The following is a 25,104-nucleotide window of genomic DNA, read 5'->3' as shown; positions in this document are numbered from 1 at the left end:
AGGCTAGAAGGAATACAGCTCGAGCTCTATTGGGCATGCGCACATCAATCTAACGTTTTTTTTCTCTCACTATACAACGATAAAACTTTTTGTATTACAGAAAGGATAAGTTTTAGACATGAAAAATGATTCAATAGGCATAACAATTCATTTCATTGTTAGTTTCCGGTCGGAGCTATATATCCCTTTTAGCCACGACCATGACTCAAACGCGCGAGGATGACGTCAGTAACCCGTGGCACCGCAGTAGAATGTTTAGAAAGGAATATTTGTAATATTGATATTTTCCAGGAAAAGAATTTTAATATAGAGGATTATGTTGGCTGCATTACTTAAACGCATTAGAAAGAACAATAGCGTTTAATATTAGCCTGTTATGATTCCGATAGAGGTCGTAACATAGCCTTTAAACAGGCAACTTGTGCAACCAATCATGAAGAGCTTTCGACAAGCCCCCTACCCCTAGCCCCCTACCTTTTATACAGTACGGTATCTGAGCATACGGATCGGAAATTCGTGGGTACGGTTTGTTAATCCATGGCCACGATTTTTTTAACTGAGGGAACAGTATTTGAGAGTGCGGTCTATATCTAAGGGGACAAATTGCAAAACCGTCGCCACGGATTGATTTTTTATTATATTTTATTTTTTTTGTCCTACAGATTTTTTTTTTTTTTGCACATAAAATAACAGACTACATTGTTACATTAAGTATATTTGTTTTCATAGCATTGAATATGTACATTGTAGGACAACATTTGCAGATTGTGAAATAACATGTATATAAAAAAAATCAAAAGTGTGCATTGTATCCATGGAAGATTGTAGGAAATTTCAAAACATATGTTGAATATCTGTACATTTGTAAAAGTCACATTTCCAAAAAAAAAAAAAAAAAAAAGCTTTTCAGCCCTACATCGTCTCTGATTTAAAGAAATAAATCAAAACGGACATGATTTACTGTCATAGAATCTTTCTGTACATAAAGCAAGACTAACCTATATTTGCTCAATGTTGATTCAATGTAAAATAAGTGATTTAATTTAAGTTGAACAAACATTAATTTTATGCCCATCCTGATCTATTTTTCATCATTGAAATAACATTATTTTAAGGTGCAAACCTGATGAAAAATCAATGCTAAATTTCAACATTGATTCAATGACAAGTTGGTTGATGCTTTAATGTTGATTCAATGATGATTCAATGTTGTTCTGCTATCTATATATATATATATATATATATATATAGAGAGAGAGAGAGACCCGCCCCCATCTTGGCTACTCAAACCATATCTCTGTCATCAGGGCCGGTTCTAGACCAGACCATTTGGGGGGGCAGTCAGAAATGTGAAGGGGGCATCATGTGTACACATCATGTTCGAGCACTGTTTTTTCCCCTGTACTTATAATAACAGTATTGTCCATGTTGAATTGTGTTGTTAGCTGCGTCCAAAACCTGGAGAAGTGGATTGCACTTTGTCAGGCCTCTACCTTCAGACCTGTCCAACTTGGGTGTCCCACTTGAAGACTAAGCTCCTGCTGGTATAGCTCTTAAGGTCACTGAGGCACGCAAACCCCCTGACCACAATAAGTGGCAATCCCTCAAGGGATAAAAAATACAAATAAAATAAAATAAAACAAAATAAAAAATCCTTAATTCAGATTTTATTAATCAATGACATAACATTTATCTTAGCTGGATGGTCTAATTCTCAAAAATGTTTACCCTAAAGTAAGACTTAAGACACTATAACTATAATATATACAAAACAGAAAGGTTGTCTTATGAATAATTAAAAAAATAAGTTAAAACAGATGGGGCATAGAACAGATCATATTATGTTTTTTTTTTATATATTTTTTTTTTGTTACTTTTTTTTTATAGTAAATGAACAGCTCTCTTCTCTCCAATCCACTCTACAACAACAGTCTCCTATTTTCCTTTGGAAAAATGTTTACAAATTCATCCATGAACTACAGTGTGGGGTGGGGCTTTACGTAGGGGTCTGTCAGACAACGGTCATTTGAAGTTGGTTTGACGAAGTTTGGACGATGGATATTCGAGCTCCGGCGACCAGATTTAACCAGATTAGAATCCATTCTAAAATGTATCTCCCCCTGTCCTGCAGGGGCACACCTTTTTTTTGTCAATATTATCACTTTTTATTTTTATTAATAATTAATATTTAATAATTCTTCATTTTACTTCAATACTTTCCTCAAATACTTATTGCCTCAAAATCCATTCAAAAATGTGTGTCCACTTTTCCTGGACACACAAAAAAACACATTAGTGGACACATTAAATTATCAATATTTTCACTTACATTTAAGTCACTTATACTTCTTCTTTGTCTTTCGGCTGTTCCCTTTCAGGGGTTGCCACAGCGAATCATCTGCCTCCATCTAACCCTATCACCTTGTCACTCCCAAAGAGAACCTCAACATCTTCAATTCTGCTACGTCTAGTTCTGCCTCCTGTCTTTTCTTCAGCGCCACTGTCTCTAAGCCGTAGCGCATCGCTGGTCTCACCACTGTCCTGTACACCTTTCCTTTCATTCTCGCTGATACTCTTTTATGGCACAACACACCTGACACTTTTCTCCACCCATTCCAACCTGCCTGTACCCGCCTCTTCACCTCCTTTGAACACTCCGCTGCTCTGGACCGTTGACCCTTAGTACTTAAAATCCTGCACCTACTTTACCTCTGCTCCCTGTAGCCTCACCGTTCCTCTTTGGTTCCTCTCATTCACAGACATGTATTCTGTCTTGCTGCGGCTAACCTTCCCTACCTACTGCAGTGTGAGGTGGTATCAAAAAGATTAAAGACCAGTTCTGTAACTTGCCAACAGATGGCAACAGAAAGTTGCATGCAGTCACATGGAGGACTCACCTTAATAGGTCAATGTGCCAAAAAACATCATCCTGTGTACATTGGTAGCTGTGCAACAGCTTTTGTTACCATGTTTGTTCCAGACATGTTTGTCTGCTATTTCATCATATACAGAAAGTTAAGAACAAAGTGCGGACGTCATGAAGATGTTTGACATGATTCGGCAAGTTTACGCCAAGTTGCAATGAGTCGTTTGATGTGGTTTAACTGGCATACGCGCTTTTAGAGTGGAAGAACATCACTGGAAGACAATGAGAGGTTAACCCTAGAAAATGCTGAAAGCATTCAGCAATTTGTGCATGATGATCATCGGAGAACAATCCACAAAGTTGCTGCCATTGTCGGTGTTATACGGAATAGTCCAGACAATCCTCACATATGATTTGTTGCTGCGAAGTTTATCACCAGGCTGCTGACCCAGGAGCAGAAGGAACATCATGTTGAAGTCTGCCAGGAACTCTGTCTTGGCTTGCCATGAATGACCTGTCCTTCATGTCTAGGATCGTTCAGTGAAGAAACAGTGGTACTGTATACGGATGGGAATGACCCTGACACCATGCAACAGTCGAAGAGCCCATTATCTCTCGACCAGGACCATCTTCTTTTTCGACAGGCACAGTGTATGTGTGTGTGAATCTAAAGTAAGCTACTCTTTCCCTCATGTTGTCTTACACAGTTACCCTTTCTCCACTCTTTTCACATCTGCAGTGGTGATAATTTTACCTGCTATATGTGATATAGTACAAGAGAACCTCATAAATCGCATGCGTAGATGCTGTATGCGAGGTGGTAGTTCATCAACACTTTTTGAACCCAGCAAAGAGACCAATGGCTTGTGATCAGTTTTAATATGGAAGTTGTTTCCAATTTGAAACTTTGCAGGTCAAGTAGACAAACTATAGAAGGATTTTCTTTTTTTAAATGATGTATCGGAATGCATTTCTTCTCCTCTGATTTCACAAAGTTTTAAATTAATTATTGTATTGCAATGCTCTACTTGTGATATAAAATTATGTAATAATCTCAGAAAATAGCTATAATAAATTAATGCAATAGCATGGATAGTGGGTTTTGTGTACACTTAATATATGTTTAAATTTGACCCATTTTACAGTATGCTATTTTAACCAAAATTGAGAATTTTTCTCTTGAGATAATTTCGATTTAATCTAAACTGAAGTTACAAATAACATAGGATTTCCCATGGGTTTTAGAAAACAATGTCAGCATCTCTTTTATTTTTAAACACAATCAATTAATTGAATTAACTGTTTTAAAAATTGCATTGTAAAATTAAACAGTTTAATTTTTCAAGTCTCAGCCATCTTTATTCCTCAAAAATCTTGTCATAAAGGTTACAGAGCAGTGACTGTCAGAAATGCATTTCTGTCTTGGTGCTACAAAATATTGTTTACATCAGAGTGAGATGATTATGGCAAAACAATGTGTTTTAAAAGTAGTCATTGGCAAACATTAAATAAGATGGAAATGAACAGGGATTTTAAAATAACTGATGATCTAACAAAATGTGATATAAAGCAGCAAGTTGAGTGCTAACTTTGGATTTGTTTGGGCAGACAATATAGGTGATATGGCATGAACTGAAACCACTGGTGCAAGATTAATTCTTTAGACTAGACTATGTGTGCATCACATAAAGGTATAAATCTAAAGACATAATACACTATATGGACAAAATTATGTGGACTCCTGTCCACTTAAATGTGGTTCTTCCCCAAACTGTACTATCAATATCTTTGTATGCAGGAACAATATAATTTTCCCATTTTGGAATTAAGGGGGCCCAAACATGTTTTATCATGACAATGCCCCATGCACAAAGCGAGGACAATGACGTGTTAAGGTTCTAGTAAAAGAACTCAAGTATCCTGCACTTAGGTGCACTCCAGGCCACCTCGTCTAAGATCAGTGCTGCCCCTCATGGTTAAATAAATACATTCATGCCTTCAAAAATCTAGGTGAAAGCTTTTGCAGAAACAGAACTTGTAATAACAGAAAAAGAGACTACATCTGGAAAGAGATATTGGTGTGAATGTCATGGTTGTCAGGAGTCAAGATTGGTACATTTACTTTTACATGAATTTTCCTTTTTTTTTTTCCATTGGTGTAACGCTTATATGATTCCACCGCCCACCAGAAGCATCTAGCCAGTTTGTCAACTAAACTTGACCTTAAATCAGGTAAAATTAACAAAAAACTACCTGAGATTAAATAAAACGGTTCAAATTAGAGATCAAAAACATAGAAAATTGATTTAGAAAATTGAGTGCACAAAACTGACTTTTGTTTGTTTAACCCACATTAGTTAAGCTGCACACCTCCTCTATGTGGTTTCATGGCATCTTTTTTTAAAAACAACTTTCCATTTTCTGAAATGTTCATATCCTTAATTTATCATATCTTAGTATAACAATACTTAAAATTGTTTAGATTGCAATCTTAGCCCTCATGTATGGTAATATCATGTTTAAATCATAAAATCACTGATACAGTATGGCATTACATCTCTAAATCAAATTGAAGCTATTCTAAACAGATTTACTCCTTTCTGTACAGTCCCAATGCAAGGTCCAATCTATATACATTATAACCACCCATTCCTTGCATATGATTTATTTAGTAGTCATAGAACACAAACATTTCACCTTAGTCCAAAATCTAACTGGTGCCAGCGATCCTATATTTGAGTATTGACTAGCATTGTTCAACATGAGTGAATGGTCTAATCAGCAGCTGCTGTTTTTGAATTCTCCATTTTCAGTGATGGACAGCTTGGTGGGGTTAGTGGGAGAGAGGCCATTGCGAAGACTGTGCATGCTGTAGCGCTCCTTGACCTGAGTGAGCGCGCTCATGAGGCGCGAATTAGCTGCATCAAGGGAGCTGATCCGCTTTTCCTGTGAAACACACAGAGCCATAAACACAGACATGTCAGTCTCTACAGACACAAGAAAAGTAAAGTAAAAGTAAAGTAAAAGAAAAGTGGGAAAAGTAAATGTTTTGCACACATTTCATTTTACTGCAAAAGTAATATTCTAAATAAAGACTGTAGTGGCACGGAGCAGTGTTTGTACATCTTTGGTGGATTTAGAAAACGACTGAATTCTCAAACAAAAATTTGCGGAAAGGAGTAACCGAAAAAAAAATCTCTCAAAACATGAGGTGCTTTGTAAGAATTCCACAAAGACAAAGTCTGAATACCGACCTGTAGTGCACTGTAGTGCAGAGGATGTCAATATTATAAAGCAAAATAAAAAATACAAAAAAACAACATGAAGGAAAAGATTGCACGGTTTCATCACAAATTATAAAGTACTGGGCTAAGGAGGCTGGGAGGAGCTGGAGGGGTACTCTAGGAGAGCAGCCAAAGCTTAAGCTCATAGGCACCAGCTAATAAATCTACCAACAGCACCACATTCAACACACATTCCTTCTTATCAGAATTTTATTGGGTGAAACTTCTAAAAAAAAATCAAATAGTTACAACAACGTGTACATCAGTGCTCATACAGAGAAGGAATTATTAATGGAATAAACCTAGTTAAAAAAAAAAAAAAAAAAGACATGCCCCCTCTTAACCACATTAAGGAAACTCTTCCATATGCTACAGTACTAAAGCATTGTCAGACTGTATTGAAGTTTACTCTAATGTTCAATGTACAATGTTCTCTAATACAATGGACTTTTATTTAAAGTCTGAAGCCCTAAAAGTATGTAAAAAATCCCACATTAACCAGAAACATATTTGCCCTTAAGCCTTTATTACCAAGTCCATTTTGTCAGAGTGATCTGTCAGCAGTTCACAAATGTCCACTAAAGACAAGACAGAAAGATATTGACACCAGTGTGAATTTGTATTGGTTTTCCCAAGTTTACTCCATATGTCTCTATTTACACATGCGACTGGAAAAAAAGAAAAAAAGAAAATACAGACAAAGGCAATGCGACAAAGTCAGGCATAGTAAACTAAAGTGCTTTTAATATGTAATTAAATGAGATGAATCCGGTGTGAATTGGCCTTCAAGTATTAATCAGGCACATGAGAAATTTTATTTATGGACATAAATGTTATTTGTCTGTTTCCCCAATTAAAATGACATTAAAAGCTTACCTACAAAGTTTTTAAGCACTTTTAAGGCTTTATATGGTGATTTTTTAATTGTGTGCATTGCCTATATAAATTAGAAAGTTATGTTCTACTTCAGAAAAGCAATTCTGTTTAGCGGCATGTGTGCATGTTGTTGAAATCACTCTATGCCCGGTGCTGTCCAGGATAACATAAATAGATAAGACTTAGCATTTGCTGTAGACATTTAAAGCCAATTGTCCTGTCCAGCCTTCCTTAAAAAATGTCCCATGCTTCCTTCCCATATCTTGTTCTGTGTCTCAAACTCTTTGTCTGCTTTTCACTTCCACACACTATCTTCCCTAAATGTCTCCTCCTTGCACTGCTCTGTGCCTTTGGTCCTGTAAGTTGCATCATCAAAAAAAGAAAGATAACAAAAGTAGAATAAACATACCATACATAATATATTTCCAAGATCCTAGAAAATTTTGCATATAATATATAGAATAGATGTTCATGAAATGTATCTGTCAGTATTTGAGCCTTCTCACTACACAGAGAAAGTACTGATTAAAGTGGGAAATGACCCACTATTAGCATATTAATCAGGTTTGTGTCTTCTTGCTTGTTCACCCTAGTGTAGCTTTCAAAACAATCGCTCATACTGTTCTCTTTGATCGATTAGAAAATATTGTTAAAGTTTTAGTCTGGCTTAGATCTTACTTGACCAATTGTTATCAGTTTGTACAGTAGATGTAAATAAATAAAGGTCTGGTATTTCACAAGGTTATGTTTTAGACCCACTGACTTTTTCTCTACATATGCTACCCCTGGATACAATTCTTTGTGACATGATATTAATTTCTATACCGATAGAAGTTCTAGATGCAGCTTGAAGTAATCCATCTGATTAAATAACTCTGGAAGGCCTTTTTGTTTTCACCATATGCAGCAGTAAAAGACCTTTGTATAATTCTTGATTTCAGAATTATTTGAACTTTCATTTGAAGCTTATTTGGTATGTAGTACCCGAGCAAAAAGTGAGAACTGATCTTAAATGATCCACCACACCTACTTAATTTACTAATATACTTATTTGATGTATGCTCTAGGTTTTTTCTCAGGGAATGTAGCAGATCTGGGAAGTAGCATGGAGTATTTTAGTAAGCTTACTATGTCTGATGTAATTTTCATCATCTGAAATTGTTTACTACTGCTGAAGATGGTCCACATGCACAGCCAAAGATTAATGAAATTAATGGCGCCACATACAAACTGGCAATGGATGTTCATTGTCAAAAGCATTATCCATCTATATAAATAAAAGCTCATGCTCTTTCAATGATATCTTTACATTTTATGCATTGGTGGACCAGAAACCAGCCTCTTAAATTCTCAAAAAATTTCAGTTTGTCTCTCTGTAAATCCGAATGTCTGTCCAGCCAATTCTGTCACAGCATCACACAGAACAGGCCAAACAGAATTTAATGAAACTTTGCCAGTCCTTCAGTACTTGCCTGAAGTTAAATCTGCTAAATAAATGAAATCCAAATGTTGAGTAGAAGGATGAATATAGTTCTTTTGCCCTCTAGGTGAGCTGCTTATTGTAATAATTTGAGGAAAAAATGTGCCTACAGAGCCCTCACGAACCACAAACAAACACGCGGCATAGCATGGATTGCTCCAAAACAGGCATATAACTTTTGAAAACTCTATCTGTAAAGATGTATGGACAGACCATTGTATGTTTATTTTACCTGCGGGAAGTTTAAAACCAGTTTGGCTTATATGTTCCAAAACCGTTAATTAAAAAATTTATTTGCTAATTAAAAAATTATGTAAAGGACCTCTATGAGATAAAACACAGCTCATTAGAGCTAACATAACTGGTAAGGGCATGTAATATACTCAAACTGTCATTGTTATGCGCTCATATCAAATTAAAAGTAATGTCGTGTTCTGGATGTAATAATCTACTTTAAACAGGGAATAAGCCTGGTTTACTTCTTTGGCTGACGACAAAAGAAGTAAAACTTAAGACAAGACGAAAGAGACTCAACCTTACAAAATTTTAATTAAAAAATATATATTTTTTTGTATTAATAAGTTTGGCGGAGAGTTCTGCCGTACATAAAGACAGGCAGACATGTACGTTGGCATTACCCGAAATAATAAATCAGGAATAATCACTGGTTACATTAAAGCTGATCAGCTTATTATTAGATTTAACATTTTTACTACTTTTAACTATTTCTAAAAACTCTTCACATGTCAATGACAGATACTAACACTAATATGAAATAAGATTGATTATTGTACTCAGAACCCAAGTGTTTTTAATCAATTACCACATTGCTCTCTCTATTGAAGAAAAACTCTTCTTTATAGTGTCATTCTTAAACTCAGAGTTTAAAATCCTAAAGATAAAAACGTTGCAACCAGGCATGGATGTTGGGTTTGGGTAGTGCTCACACAAGCATAGCTGTCCTAGCTGCTCCAGAGTGTGATGCACTGCTTATACTTGCCAGTTTGTATAACTTCCGCTCCTTTCAAGACCTGCAGTTCATTGAAACACAATTACAGCAAGGCCTCAGATGAACACACTGCTCCTGCCTTTACCGCACTAATCCAGAGTCACAAAGCTTTTATAAGCATAGCCAAAATTTAGATTTAGAAAATTAATACACAGTAAAATAGAATACACAGATTCTGCCAACAATTGCGTCCATGAGCTTTGACTTGCTATCACTCTACCTGTGCATCTATGATCTTCTGCTTTGCATCTATAACTGCCTGCATCTCTGCATGGTCTCTCTTTAGCTCCTCCTCCACTGCCATTAACCTGTTGTCCCAAAGAAAGACAGTACACCATAGCACACACATAAAAACATATGTTAGATGCCAATAAATCCTTAGATGAGATTTCAGATAATTGCCACATGAAAACAAGAAAACTTTTATCAATATGAGGACAGAAAGAACATAAAAGACCACATCACAATGTATAAAGTAAAAGCATGGCTTATTTAACCCAAACAAACTTGCAAAAAACACATATGAAACAGTCTGGATTTTAACAGTGCCAAAATGAATTGCGGTAAAGCAGAATCAACAAAAAATTATGAACTCAAATTCCGAAGTTTTGTCAGTAGCTGAAAAGGCACATTTGTGTAACTGAAAAGACACATCTAATGATCATTCGGAATTAGTCTGGTTTCTGATGATGTTAAATTGGTTTTATGGACTACTAAAAACATACTGGGTGAAAAATGGTATGTGTGGGTGTGGGAGTGTGGGAGAAATTAGTTGGCCTCACTGGTTTCAATAAAACGCCTGGAAGCTTGACGATAGAAAATGCCTGTTCTGTAAAGCTGTCCTGATGGTGAATAATCCTAATTTCGGAAAATCCTCAACAAAACAGTCCAATACACTGAAAAAAAGATCTGAGACAAAATGGCAACCGTGATACCCCTCACGATTTAAAGGCGCAGAGGCAACTTTTCACTGTGAGATTAATTACTTTAGGTGTAATTATGTTTTTTGGCCACATGATGGCAGTGTGGGGACAGACATGTGGATTGGTATGCTTTACATTGTATATTCATGTCAAAAGTGTATAAAACCCACTTTATCGAACTTAAAAAAAAAATTGGACTTATGAACATGCTCCCTGGACCGAACTTGTTTGTAAGTGGACAACCTATGGATAGTTTTAATATTGTGGCGTAGGCGGGGCTTCGGCTGGCGACCATCATGCCTTGTGGGAGGGGTTGCTGTGTGTTCACCCTGTTGGGGAAGGGTGTTTGGGTTAGTGGTTTCGGCCATGTTGTGTGTGTGTTAAGTGTTTGTGTGACCTGTTGAATATGCTCTGGTTTATGATTCGGCTGAATTGGTGGTTCTCAAGAGGAATGTGTTGCTAATGTCGTTTTGTAACTCTGTGCTGAATAAAATACGCCCAGCCATTTGCATTGGGCAGCAAACAAGCTCACTCGTATCTCCAAGTTCCTTCCGGCGGTAAAACGCAACATTGGTGTCAGAAGTGGGATGGAGGATACCGAGTTAAAGCGCACTATAGAAGACCTACAGAAGATCCAAGTAGGCTGGCGAGTAGCAAAGCAGCTTAGGAGGATGAAAAAAACCCTTCCTGACGGAGCCAGCGCGAGCAAAGCGGAGCGACCAAAGCGGGGCGACCAAAGCGGAGTTGTGAGATGAGGATTCCGGCATTGGATCTCGATGCAGAAGCGGATATTGGAACTGACTCATTGAAAGTCTCAGTGCCGGAGCAAGCTACAGTTGTGTGTGCCACCGGCTGGCGAGGCGAGCTGCAGCTGCGCCTACCCTCCTACAACGGCGCTGTCAAACCTTACGCCTTTTTCGCTCTAGTGGATCTAGCCGCCGACTTCGAGGGCTGGTCCCTGGAGGAAACAGCCGTCAGAGTAGCACTCTTGCAGGAGGGCGACGCGCTCCAGGTGCTGGAAGACCTCAGGCCCGATGAGCGGAAGGACTGGTTAAAACTGCGGGAGTCGCTCCACTTCCGGTTCCGGGTGACCATAAGGAGGCAGCGTGCAAGGAGCTGGCGGTCCGTGAGCGGCGCGCTTCTGAGCCTCTGGGCGCGTTCACCATGGATTTAAGATGTCTCGTGCGCCGGGGGCTATCCGGAATTCGAAACCGACAAGCAGGAAGAGCTAGCTCATCGCGCATTTCTCTGGGGACTCCGACTGCCACGGCTCCGCAAGCACCATCAGGTTACAGAACCTGCAACGTTTTCAGGCCTGAGGACAGCCTACCCCAGCAGCCGTTAAACTAGTTCCGGGGGGCGCCGAGAGGAAGCCGCCTCCCACAGCCGTCTTTGTTCCCCCAACTGGTGGATTCAACTTCCGTTCGGGACGTGTAGGAATTCGCGCGGGGGTCTATGTGAACTGTGGACGTCCTGGACGACGTCTCACTATGGGCGCTCGTAGACACCGGTTCTACGGTTTCGCTGTTGCGCTGGGGATTATTGGGACAAAGCGAGCGCAGTTGCACACTGCCTGACCCAGCCTTTAACATTCGCACCGTGTCTGGGAGCTATCTAAAGATACGGGCCTGTCGCACAGTGCGAATACAAGTAGGTGAAATTACTCATTCTCATAAATTCTTTGTGGGAGACATCGAAGATGATTGTATTGAAGATGACTGAGGGGCCTCTGCGTGGTAATTTCGGGGTAGCCAGGTTGCTAGTACCTAAACCACTGCCGCACGCGTTGGTGGCACACACCCGGGGGGCAGAACTTCCGGAGGTCGCGCCATGTAAACATCCGGTGCCAGACCGAGCGAGTATACTGGGCGAACTTCTGCAGCGTAGCAGCGCGGAGTTGAATCCAACACAGACCAATACTTTGAGGTCATTCCTTCACGAATTCACAGACATTTTCGCGGTAGATAAGCGCGAGTGCACCCATACTAACCTGGTGCAGCACATGATCAATACCTCCCGTATTGATCGTGTGCTGCACCAGGTTAGTATGGGTGCACTCGCGCTCATCTACCGCGAAAATATCTGTGAATCCGTGAATATCTGTGACGCAGCTCCTGTTCGGCTACATCCGAGACGCCTTCCATTAGCTAAACAAGCTGTCGCCAAACAGTGTCCGGACCGTGGTCTTCATCGGTTGTGCTTGTGCGTAAAAAGGACGATTCTTGGCGGTTTGGTGTCGATTACTGGCGGTTAAACAAGGTAACTTGGAAGGACTCTTATCCGTTGCCGCGGATAGATGATGCGCTGGAACATGTAGCGAGCTCGGCTTGGTTTAGCTTGTTGGATCTGCGTAGCGGGTACTGGCAAGTAGAGCTCGCCCCAGAGGCCCGACCTAAAACCGCGTTCTCGATCGGGCAAGGGCTATGACAATTTCGGCGTATGTCTTTTGGCCTTTGTAACGCTCCAGCTACGTTTGAATGGTTGATGGAGAAAGTGTTGGCAGTTATTCCTCGCAACCGTTGTGTCGTCTACCTAGACTGGTGCACGGCAAGGAATTTGAGGTCGCGCTAGCTAACCTACGGGAGGTATTTCTGGCTATCTGGTGGGCGAATTTGCGGTTCAATCCCAAAAAGTGCCAGCTGTTGCGGCAAGAGACCGTCTTTCTGGGTCACATAATTAGTGCTCAAGAGATTGCTAGCGATCCGTGCTCCGTTTTGCTTCGGCTGAATTGGTGGTTCTCAAGGTGAATGTGTTGCTGATGCTGTTTTGTGACTCTGTGCTGAATAAAATACTCCCAGCCATTTGCATTGGGCAGCAAACAAGCTCACTCATATCTCCAAGTTCCTTCTGGCAGTAAAACGCAACAATATTGTATATTTTAAGGAATTTAAAACTTAATTTAATAATACCCTTAGAGGGAGCGATGCGCCCAGACACTCTTGGGGGTTTTCATAAGATCATGGGACTTTCATGTTGACATTTACTTTAATGAATTCGACTGACGATCTTATCCAGAGCAACTTACGAGTGCTTTAAAATTTCCCTTATTGGATAGATCCTGGTTACACTGGTTACTAGGTTACTAAGTACCATCAGTTTTCGACAACATTAGCAGGGCTATCTGAACTTGTTGCCCTTACCAACGGGGGAAGGAGACTGTCATTGCAGAGTGCGTGGGAAAGAAGGGCGTGAGATCCAACAGCGCACCCTAGCGAGAGACTGGGAGGGGTGAGCAACCAGCATAACCCACCTGGGAAAGCTCCTGGCTCACGATACGATGTGTGCCCTTTAGGACAGAGCATGGCAGTGCTTTGGGAGATGTGGGTTCCGCAATAACCGCGAGGAATTGACCTAGTATGTGTGGCAGTGTACGGGGTGAGGAGAAACCCCAAAATGAGTGTCAACAAAGGGTGGAGGATGGCGGTGTGTCATCCAACAGCAAGCAGAGGAGTGAGTGAGCATACTTACTGGTGAGCATATGCTATGCTGCGCAAGCCTGGAAGTGTCTGCAAGAACTGGTAGAAGTTGATGCAGCACTTGAAAAACAGCTTTTCCAGCTTGAGAAGGAGGCATATGGACCAACTTCCAAAACCCAGTCTCAACATTAGATGGAGTAAGTGCTACATCTTCAGAGCTTCCCCCTTATTAACATTAATAATTCATACTCAAGGTTCACTGGGTGTCCTCCATGGACCACTTTTGGTAGGGACTAATAAGCCAATCTAGGCAAAATCTAATCTTGCCCTTATCAAAGTTATATAGATCCTTACACTCGCCCATTTTTCCTGCTTCCAAATAAGTATTTGTGTACTTGTGTAGGTCTACAATTCTGTCCCTAGTGTCCTTAGATGGCTCTTTGGTCTTGCCCATAGTAGAGAAGTTGGAGTCTGATAGATTGAATGTGTGGACAGGTGTCTTTTATACAGGTAACTGTTCAAACAGGTGCAATTAAAACAGGCAATGTGTGGAGGATAGGGGGGCTTCTTAAAGACAAACTAGCAGGACTGTGGGAGTCAGAATTCTTGCTGGTTGGTAGGTGATCAAATTCTTATTCTATACAATAAAATGGAAATTAATTATAAAAAAAATCATACAATGCAATTTTCTGGATTTCTTTCTAGATTTTGTCTCTCACAGTTGGGGTGTACCTACGAGGAAAATTACAGATCTCTCCATTCTTTGTAAGTGGGAAAACTTGAAAAATCAGCAGTGTATCAAATACTTATTTGCCTCACTGAGTAGCCTAAGGAAAATGGAGTTTGAAACCTTTGCATTGCTTTTAGTATACACAAATATACCTGCGAATAATGCTCTTCATTTGGCTGTCCTTCTCTTCCTGTTGCTGCCGGAGGCGCTCTTCACTATCCTCCAAGCGAGTCTTATACTCCAAAAGCAGCCTCTGCATTTGCTGCTCTTGTGCTGCAAGCCGTCTCTCATACTCTTCTAAGCGACGACCAGACATACGCAGCCGCTCTTTTAGCTTTGTGATCTCTTGTTCATACTACAGGAGTGATCATATAATAAAGAATATTTATGGGAATGTGAAATATTAAATAAACATTTTGTACATGTGAGGCTGGAAAAGATAGTGATTCAATGACATAATATAGTGTCTGTTTAGTGTTACTGAGCAATACTTTTTTCATGGTAGTCTAGCTAAAAAAACATTTTTCCTTACAATTGAACTTTACTTGACTTTAACTGTTACCTTCTCTACATGCTTGCTTTCCTTCTTGCTCTGGCCATCCTCCTCTTCCTCTTCGTACTGGCCATTATTCAGCACCCATGCAGCTGTCCGCTCCACTGGAGACATGGTAACTGATTCCACAGGAGAGTGCACCTGTAACGTGCACACGCACACAATCATAATCTCAGAATGTACTGTCTGGACAAAAATTTTATTGCTCAAATGTTTTTTTTAAACCTTTTTCCTTTTGGGGGTGTTTGTAGCAGTACAGTTACTTAAGAACAGTCACTACACTTAGACGAAAATAATGCTTTACGTGGGCACACACACAAAGTCACAATGTTAAAATAAACAGTACACTCTTGCACAAATCTTGACTATACGAGTGATGCATGCGCACTGAGGCTGAACATGGGAACCAATTACCCATACTGTAATTCCGCAGCGCGCGAGAGAAGAACCATTGGCTCAGTTGTGATCATGTGATGCTTGGCGTTGGTCATTGCTTATCACTTTAACAGCCAATGTTCTTTTAAAACACCTGGTATAAAACAACAGCTACCAAGTTTACCAGCACTACTAGTGTGGGTATGATTTTCCTTGCCGAAAGGCAGAATCGCTCCTTTCTTTCTTTATACTACTCTATATAATCAGGTTTAATGTTTGTAGTTGCTGCCTAAGTGGTAATTTATTTAAAAGAAGTTTTATGGAAATCTGATTTTTTTTCAAAAAAATTTTTAAATAAAGAAGTGTTTTTTATTAGATTGACAATGCAGATGCAAACAACCACACGTACACACACATAGACAGATACAAACAGGGACAGACAGATATACTGTACACACAGAAACGGATACACACATACAGGAACAGACCACATACTCACAGAGAAAGAAGCACACATGCAAGCACATGCAAATTGCACATGGAAAGTTTTTAGAACCTTTTAACCCTGTGTTTGTCAGCATAAGAAAATGTGGAAAGCTTGAATGGATTGACTCAATACTGAGCCATGGGGTAGGCAAAAAGAACTGTCAAATGATCATTCAGAAAATGTGAAGGTAACTATATATAAGGATATAAGAAGATATACAAAAAATCTATTGTTTAAACTCTGATAAAGAAGTTATTAGGGGTTCTGTTGATACCAAGTCACAGAGAAGTAGACAAACAACAAAACTTCAGCCAGGGAAAATTGTTTGCTATGCAAAGAAAAACCAGTAAGCAACTTAGCTGAAATATAGCTTTCATTGCAAAAAAAAAAAAAAAAAAAAGGTGTAGCTGTTTCAAGATGCCCAATGAGGATGTACTTAAATATAGGCTGCATGACCGATTTGCCAAAGAAAAAGGCTATTTCTGAGCTAATTATATAAAACATCGTATTAATTTTCAGCACCTTGGCACCTGAGAAAATAAATCCAAAATCATCCAAAATTATATATATAAAAAAAAAAAAAACTGCAAGCCATCAATGATGCAAAGTCCCTTCCTGTAATTTAATTGAAAAAAGTGAAACTCGTATGTTATAGGATTCATCAAACGTGAAGTGAAAAAATTTCAAGCCTTTTTTTCTTTTAATATTACCGATTATAGCTTACACCTCATCAATGTGGCCAGAAAATTGTGAGAAATTTGTGCCTTGAGCTTAAGCTCAAGAACTTTTTAATACATATGCATTTAATACCATAATTCTCTCTACACTCACCACCAAGCTGGAGCACCTGGGACTCAGCTTATCTCTGTGCCAGTGGATCTCTAATTTTCTAACTGCCAGACCACAGGCAGTAAGGATGGGCAGACATGTCTCTCAGCACTGGAGCCCCCCAGGGTTGTGTTCTGAGCTCCCTGCTGTACTCTTTGTACACATATGACTGTGCGGCCACTTCCAGCTCCACCACCATCATTAAGTTTGCTGATGACACAGTCGTGGTGGGCCTGATCTCTGACAACGACGAGTCGGCCTACCTGAAGGAGATTGGGAATCTGGAGAACTGGTGCCAGAGGAACAATCTCCTTCTGAACGTCAGCAAGACAAAGGAGCTGATAGTGGACTTCAGCACTAAGCAGGAGAGGAACTACAAGACCCCCATCATCAACGAGAGCCCAGTGGAGAAAGTGGAGAGCTTCAAATACCTCGGTGTTCACATCACACAGGACCTGTCATGGTCCTGTCACATCAAAACCGTGGTGAAAAAGGCCCGACAGCGTCTCTACCACCTCAGACACTTGAGAGACTTCCGACTGCCCTCCAAGGTGCTCAGGAACTTTTACTCCCGCACCATAGAGAGCATCCTGACGGGAAACATCTCAACCTGGTTTGGGAACAGCACCATGCAGGACAGACGAGCTCTACAGAGGGTGGTGCGATCAGCTGAGCGCATCATCCGCACCGAGCTCCCTGACCTGCACTCAATCTACAGCAAGCGGTTCTGGACCAAGACCAGGAAGATTTTAAAGGACCTCAGCCACCCCAGCAATGGACTGTTCTCTCTGTTGAGGTCAGGAAAGCGATTCCACTCCCTGAAGACCAACACAGAGAGACTGAGGAGGAGCTTCCCACAGGCGATACGGTCTCTTAATCAGTACACCACACAGTACTGATCCATTTTGCACATCCACACACATGGTTTTTGCACTCGCTGTGGACATTCTGGACATTCACTTACACTAGTGGCCACTGCACAACTACACATTCGTGGACATTAGTTAAGTTAAATTATCACAAGTCACTTGTGTTACTGTACTTCAAGTATATTTGCACACCCCCTGGACATTCTGTTACCCGGATGCACAGTCACTTTAAACACTTTAAATCCGTGACATTTCTATTTATACTTAATCTATTACTGTACAGTTATGTTATTTTATTTTAATTCTATATTTTATTTTATTCTTTCTTAGTTAAATTTACCTTTCTGTTTTCCTTTTCATATTTATTTTTCTATTTCATAGTCTTTTATTTTAAGATCACGGGCAGTTGTCTAAAGCATTTCACTGCATATCGTACTGTGTATGACTGTGTATGTGACAAATAAAATTTGAATTTGAACTAATAACCAGATATTCTCCAATTCTGGTAGAGTGCAGAATGTATGGTTCCATCAATTATGGCAGTCATACAGGTCCTGAAGCTGCAAAGCAACCTCAGATCATCACACTACAACCACCATTTTGGACTGTTGGTATGATCTTTTTGTAAAGCGCTTTATTAGTTTTATGCCAGATGTAACAGGATGCATGCATTCCAAAAAGTTTAACTTTTGTCTTATTAAACAACAGAATAGTTGTCCAAAAGTCTTGGGGATAATCTGTTGGCAAATGTGAGACAAGTCTTTGTGGTCTTTTTGGTCAGCAGTTTCTTTCAAAAAATGTGTGACAAATATGCAACAACAAAAAAAAATTCTTATTGTTAAATCATGAACACTGACCTTAACTGAGGCAAATGAGGCCTACAGTTCTTTTAATGTTGTTCTTGGTTCTTTTATGAGCTCCTGGATGAGCTGCTGTTGTGCTTTCGGAATAATTTTGGCTCTTACCATGGTTTCCTTGGTGTCCCAAAGGCCTAGCTTGGTTATGTAACCCTGAGGCATGTCAATTACTTTGTTTCTCATCTGTTCTTGAATATCTTTTAGTATGCTTCACTTTGTTAGACAGGTTCTATTTAAGTGATTTCTTGAAAAGGAAATTTAACTCAGCTTTTCAAAAGGGGGGTGCTTACTTTGTTGCTGTTGACAAAAAGACAGGAAGCAAAGTTGGGGGTGGGAGAGCTGAAGATGCTGTGATTTGCTTTGGGAGTGACAAGAATGGAATGAGTAGGAGTGAGTATATGAGAACGGAATAAATAGGAATGAGTATATTAGAGGGACAGTGCTGATAGGATGGTGTGGGGACAAAGTAAAAGAAGCCAGATTAAGATGGTTTGGACAAGAGGAAGTTTATGAATGTGGTGAGGGAGAGCATGTAGTGTGGAAGGACAGGTTGGTGAAACAACAGCCTAAAGAAAAAGAGGATTTAAAAACTGCAATTTGTATTTACTTGTGTTATCTTCGTGTAATATTAAAATTTGCATGATGACCTGAATCATTTAAATGTGACAAATATGCAAAAAAAAAAGGGGGGGGGGGTCGGGGTTAGAAGGGTCCAAATCCTATGGATACAATGGTTTTTTTGCGCATACGTGCAAGATCCAATTTCTGTGAGTGCTCAACTCTGCCTGTAGGCTTGTCCAGCTTTACAAAACTGCCACAAAACTAGCCAATCACAGACTTCCACAAACTACTTCTGACTGGCTGTTTCTTCTCTATTAGCTGGCACTAATGACCGTATAACAGAAGCACTGTGAAAAAAGGTTTATAAGTACAGTAAAGCGACAAGTTGTCTGATTTAACAACTGATCATGCCAACAGGTCATGGACTTTTCCCTTCCAGTCAACTTTCCAAAAATATGCTTTAATACAGTACTGTCAATAGCCAGTCTTTTGAGTGATGACCTTCTGTGGCTTGCTGTGATTGTCTGAAAGATTGGATTTTTGATTTGCATGAACTGTAAACCATAATCATCAAAATTAAAACAAAAAAGTCTCGAAATATTTCACGTTACATGTAATGAATCTAGAATACTTGAGATTTTCTTTTTAAAATAACTTTTCAACGATATTCTAATTTGTTAAAATGCAAGGATGTTCAAACTTTTGGTGAAGTTGATTATTTTTTTTATGCTTTTATTAAATTTTTTTAAATTCTTTATTTTGAGTTTATATAAAAGGTAAGATGTTCCTACTAGTCATTAGGGCACTTACTCATCAAGGCTACAACTATCAGGCAGGGTTGATGGCTATTATGCGTTTCCTCCGAGACACATCACAGGCCAACCACATCTTTTCAAACTGTTTGCTCACACACTGAAGAGAGCAACGTAACACACTCAGAGGACAGCACTATACACTCCTTCCACTTGCGCAAGCTCACAGACCCCCATGACTGGCTAGAGCACTGATTGATGTCAGGGTGCTAGAGTGACTATTTGTCAGTGATGGTCTGTTATTATGTTAACTGACAGTTATTATGTTATTATGTGCAGAGGTGGAAAGTAACGAATTACATTTACTCATGATACTGTAATTGAGTAGTTTTTTTGTGTACTTCTACTTTTTAAAAGTAGTTTTTAAAATCTAATTTTACTAAAGTATTGTACTTAGCTACATTTTAAAACATATTCGCTACAGAGTATAAAAAAACGCTGCACTGTACTAATTGATTGATGGGCGGGGAGAACAAACGCGCTAAAATCACAAGAACGAAATGCCATCAAATTCTTACAAAGCAAACCCCTGCCCAATGCTGTGACACGCAAAATGTTGGTATGTTTCTATTTGTTTGTGTTGCTGTGCTTTGTTGCGCTCGCGTGTGTATATTGTGTCCAGTTCATGCGCTCCAAACTTTTGGCCTGGGTCCACCCTGATCCAAGCTGATCCTGGTGTTGTGTGTATATTTTTGTAAAGCATTACAAATCACACTATTCCATCAGCTAACGACTGAATCTGGTTCTTTCTGCCATATACCACTATTTCCATACAGTTTAAAACAGAACCCAGAACCATTCTCTAGATGTACGGCTCAACCCTAGACACCATATTTAAGCAACCACTTTAATTTTTAAGCACAAGAAAGGCAACAGCTTTATTATGCAAAGGTGTTTCTTTAATTAAAAACAACTAGTTTGAGACTTGTATCTGCTTGTCGTTTTTGAACTGCACTAGAATGCCTCATCATTCCCCCACTGTTAAAAAAAAATCCTCATTAACTTTTACTCTAAGTAAATTATTTATGAGCTACTTTTTACATTTACTTGAGTAGATTTTTATAATGGTAACTTTACTTGTACTTCAGTAAAATTTCACTGAAGTAACAGTACTTTTACTTGAGTACAACAGTTTATTACTCTTTCCACCTCTGATTATATGATGCTCTCATTACTGAAATACCCTTTTTTGTAACAAAGAAAACTTAATTGAATGTTTGGAACACTGAACTTTTTTTGTACTTACTTAGTAATGCACTCATAAAACACACACAAATATACAGTATACACAAGATTTGTACTGAAAAACTAGTGCATAAGATTTTTGTAATCATACCCATATTTAAGACTTCCTCAAACTGTTGCCAAAAAAATAATGCACACAGTTGTGTATAATATCTTTATATGTTGTATATGTTTGGTGTTAAGATTTTGATTGGGTGGAATCAAAGGGTCTAGCTTCAACCTGTTTGCCAAGGCTGATGTGGAAAGAAACTCAACTTGCCATGCATTGTAAATCCATATGAATGTGCATACCTGTCTGTTATTTCTGCTGCTTGGTATGGGGCTTTCTCTTGAGCAGATTGACTGCTGTCTGGAGCTTGTTCCACTTTGCTGTTGTGGGTCTGTATTGACACTACTGCTGCTGCGTAGTGAGGTGCTATGTGGCAGTGAGCGTGACACCCCTGCATTTGTCCTACTTTGCTGTTCTACCTTTACAATATGTGCTGTCCCTGCACCACTCTGTCTGGCAACAACCATAACTGGTGACCCTGCGTGAGAATCAACTATAGCTGTATGCCAGCAAGGAGACGGTGCTTCTTTTTCTTCAAGACTGATGGTAGAGGGCAACCTTTTTCTGGGTGTAGTGCTGGGGCTGGCACTGTGTGAGCTTGCTGTGCTTAGGTTTTCTGAGCTGGAGTGGGCCTGAAGTGGTGCCTGAGATGAGCGCAGTGCATGCATGTTGCTGAGCTGGTAAACAGGGTTCTGAAAACAGAGGGGCTGTAGGCTGCGCTGCTGGCTTAAGGACGGTTGCATTGGCCGGCGGACCTGTGGTGCACTCTGAGGTACATTTTCCCTTAGCATGACCACTTTGGCCTGCTGCTGCTGTGGATGGTGATGATGTGGGTGAGAAAGAGGGGAAGGTAGTGGACCGATCGACGCTTGGGAGCCTACGCGGCCCATTTTTGGTGGGGCTTCAAGAAGAAGATGCGAGTCCTGTAGGTCCATCAAGGAGATGCTACGCCCATTAGGAAGATGACTTTCTCGCTCTTTGTCAGAGAAGCTCATGCTGTGCAATGATGGCTGCTGGCACAGTAAGGGTGGCTTTCCCCGTGACAAAACTTCTGTGTGCTCTTGCACTGGAGATTTGGCATTCTGAATTTCACTGTAAAAAAAATAGAAACATAAGGAAAACCCCATAAAACTCACAGAACCCAATTAATCAGCTGCCACTGCATTCGGAAGCTATTCAAAGCAATTCTAAATCCTCTCAGTCTGTTAAGACCTGATAGCAGAATAAGTGATGTTTTACAAGGAAGGCTATCTACTGTACCCGTCATTTGGGTCCTCAAATATCCTCTGTAGTCCTGAAGAAACACTGCCACTGATGTGAGTGGAGTCTTGGTCTTGGAAACGTCGCAGCTGCTGCTGGAGTGGTGTGGGGCTTGACAGTGCACGTGTGATGTCACCCAGGATACGTGGTAGAGGCCCTAGTTTGGCCACTGTTGCCTGCAGGAAGGAATTGTCACCCTGGGGTTGATGTGTTTTTTCAGTCCAAGTGGTTTAAGGAAGGAGATGACCAAGAGATACCATAATGCATTGGTGTTGGCACAGCAGAATCATGGAGACACAGTGTGGAAAAATGGAGGGAGCAAATAGAGGAGGAAAATAAAAAAAGGGAGATAATAGAACATGGAGATGGGGACAAAGAAAAAAAGATTCAAAATTAAGAATAAATAGAAAAAAAATACATGCTTGCAAAAAATTATGAGCCATTCCAAAATAAACCAATTAAATAGTGGAATTAAAAGGTAAAATGCACATGCATTAAGGCCAAATATCAAGTCTGAATGTCTGTGATAAAGAGTTGGCTAATGACCAAAAGTAAACACATCACTGTGAGAAAATAATAAAGTCAAGACATAATAAGGCTACAAGGTTGAGGCCCAGGGCCAGCATGGGTTAGAGGAGGGTTAAAGGAGTGGGAACAGGAATGCACCACTGATTTTGTTTAAATGAGAACAAAAATTTCTAAGCATAGAAATGTAAACATGAAATGTAAACATAAAAGGAATTCACAAATCATATCTAATATAAAAGTTAACATGTCAAAAAAATGTACAATTACATTTCAATGAGATTGACCATGGTAAGTTATGAAATTGGGGGAAAAAACAAAACAAAACAAACTTAACAGAAATTGAATATATAGAAAGACATAATATATAAATGTAAGTTTCCAACGGTGCTTTAACTGACATTTCTGTACCTTGTCTAGCTGAGACACCACTTCCCACAGCAGGGCATGCAGCAGGGAGAGCTCTCGGCCTAAGTCAATGTATCCCTCAAAGCCTGGTGTGTTGGAGATGGTTTCAAGGTTGGAAATCTCCAGCAGAAAACGAGTCATGCCTGCCCACTCATGCTCCAGGAAATTGTTCATAAACGCCATGTATTCCTCTTTGTTACCAAATCTGAAGACAACATGAAATTATTCATGAGATTTACAAATTTTAGAAATAGTTTTTAGAACAAATGGATTTCTAGAATGTACTATCTATAATTGAGAACCCTGTAATATTTAAGTACAATAGAATATAATATAAATAGAACAGTATATCTGGACATTTGGAACCCTAAAAATATAATTAGTTATAGCATGTACAGTGTATACTTAATGTGGTGGTGTGTTGCATACTTGGTGAAGTTGGCGAGGTTTTGGATAACTTTAGCAATGAGGGTAAGTGTGCGTGAGGTGCGGTCATCAGGATATTCCTGCATGAGGTTAAAGAGGGATGGTGACATGATGGCTGGACAGAGAAAGCGAAGAAACAGGGAGGCACTGATTAGCCGCTGGCTAATGTCTTGCTTCCCCCGAGCATGGCACTGTTGCTTCCATGAAGAAAACACTTCCTTTAGCTCACGTGGAAAGACACTAAGTGACAAAACACCATAAATATAGGAGATAAACAAATAAAAAAAACCACTTCTCTTCTTGTGTAAATCAATGTAAAATCTGTTTAATCCATATCCATTCAGAAATAAACAAGGAAAATAATTTATGAATTTATATATTCATTTTCTAAATTATATTTTAGTTCTCCTAGTTAACTGTTACATTTATACTTAACAAGTATTCAAATCCTGAATTTCCTAATATTTCCTATATTTGCCCATGTAATTGGGAAATATAAAGATTAAAAAATAAATATTTGGGGGATTGAAATAGGATACCCAGAAGCCCCAGCAGGGGTAGAATAAAGGATCCGAAAGGAACTGTGTCTTATTAAAGACGTGTCTTTAATAAGACACAGTGAAAATAGAAAAAAAAGATGCTTGGGCTATATAAGGTAAATTAACATTTAATGATAGAATTATATTCAATGAAATGTATACAGTTAAAAAAGTCTGTGGTTAAAAACAAAATGTTGTAATTAAAGTATACATTTTATTTTTACTTGAGAAGGAAAGAACAAGTGGATGACAAACTCCTAGAAATAGCAGTGCCCAAGTCACTAAATGTAATGAATTTTTAAGTTTGCCAATTCTGCTCGCTTTACACATTTATTGGCCAGGCCACTGCCATTTCTGTTAAAACAAATGTCAAACATTTGTCTACATCCAAAATTTTGTACAAAATACAAAACTTGTATAAAACATGTATCTGGATTGTTTAATTGAGTTTACCAGTAGGAGTTGATGATCTTGCAAAACGCTAGCTCACAGCACATTTTTAAGTTGCTTTGGTGTTCAGGCAGTTCGCTGTTAGGGCACTTCGATGGATCCACTTCACAGTTCTCATCTGACTCATACAGAGCTTTGATAAACTCTCCTTAAAGATGGGGAAATAAATTGGTTATGTCTCAATGGGTAGGCAGACATATAATAAAAAAATCAAATGTTTATATTGAGCAAATCGGTAGTCAAAAAAAGATCGGTAATGTTTGACTTTTAATGTCA

At 39.3% G+C, this 25,104-nt stretch overlaps 1 protein-coding gene across 5 annotated transcripts in view; it reads right to left on the bottom strand.

The window, feature by feature from the left end:
* Positions 1 to 4,134: 4,134 nt before the first annotated feature.
* The window catches only part of rasal2 (RAS protein activator like 2), a 75,930-nt gene continuing 54,960 nt past the window's right edge, over positions 4,135 to 25,104 (bottom strand). Inside the window, exons 10-18 of one of the 5 annotated variants that reach the window (XM_053498548.1) lie at positions 24,832 to 24,976; positions 23,843 to 24,079; positions 23,417 to 23,618; positions 22,481 to 22,677; positions 21,463 to 22,312; positions 15,147 to 15,278; positions 14,737 to 14,939; positions 9,736 to 9,823; positions 4,135 to 5,812 (exon numbers count right to left, since the gene is read on the bottom strand). In XM_053498548.1, coding sequence (XP_053354523.1) covers positions 5,645 to 5,812; positions 9,736 to 9,823; positions 14,737 to 14,939; positions 15,147 to 15,278; positions 21,463 to 22,312; positions 22,481 to 22,677; positions 23,417 to 23,618; positions 23,843 to 24,079; positions 24,832 to 24,976 — 2,222 coding nt within the window. In that variant the 3' untranslated portion in view covers positions 4,135 to 5,644. Of the gene's footprint in view, positions 5,813 to 9,036; positions 9,538 to 9,735; positions 9,824 to 14,736; positions 14,940 to 15,146; positions 15,279 to 21,462; positions 22,313 to 22,480; positions 22,678 to 23,416; positions 23,619 to 23,842; positions 24,080 to 24,831; positions 24,977 to 25,104 lie in introns of those variants that run through there. The other 4 variants (XM_053498631.1, XM_053498812.1, XM_053498890.1 and 1 more) reach the window with 4 other exon arrangements.

Source organism: Clarias gariepinus, chromosome 1 (genome assembly GCF_024256425.1).
Source record: "Clarias gariepinus isolate MV-2021 ecotype Netherlands chromosome 1, CGAR_prim_01v2, whole genome shotgun sequence".
In the NCBI taxonomy this organism is placed as follows: Eukaryota; Metazoa; Chordata; class Actinopteri; order Siluriformes; family Clariidae; genus Clarias; species Clarias gariepinus.
Note: the sequence above shows the minus strand (reverse complement) of the source record. Positions and strands in the feature narration are given on the sequence as shown.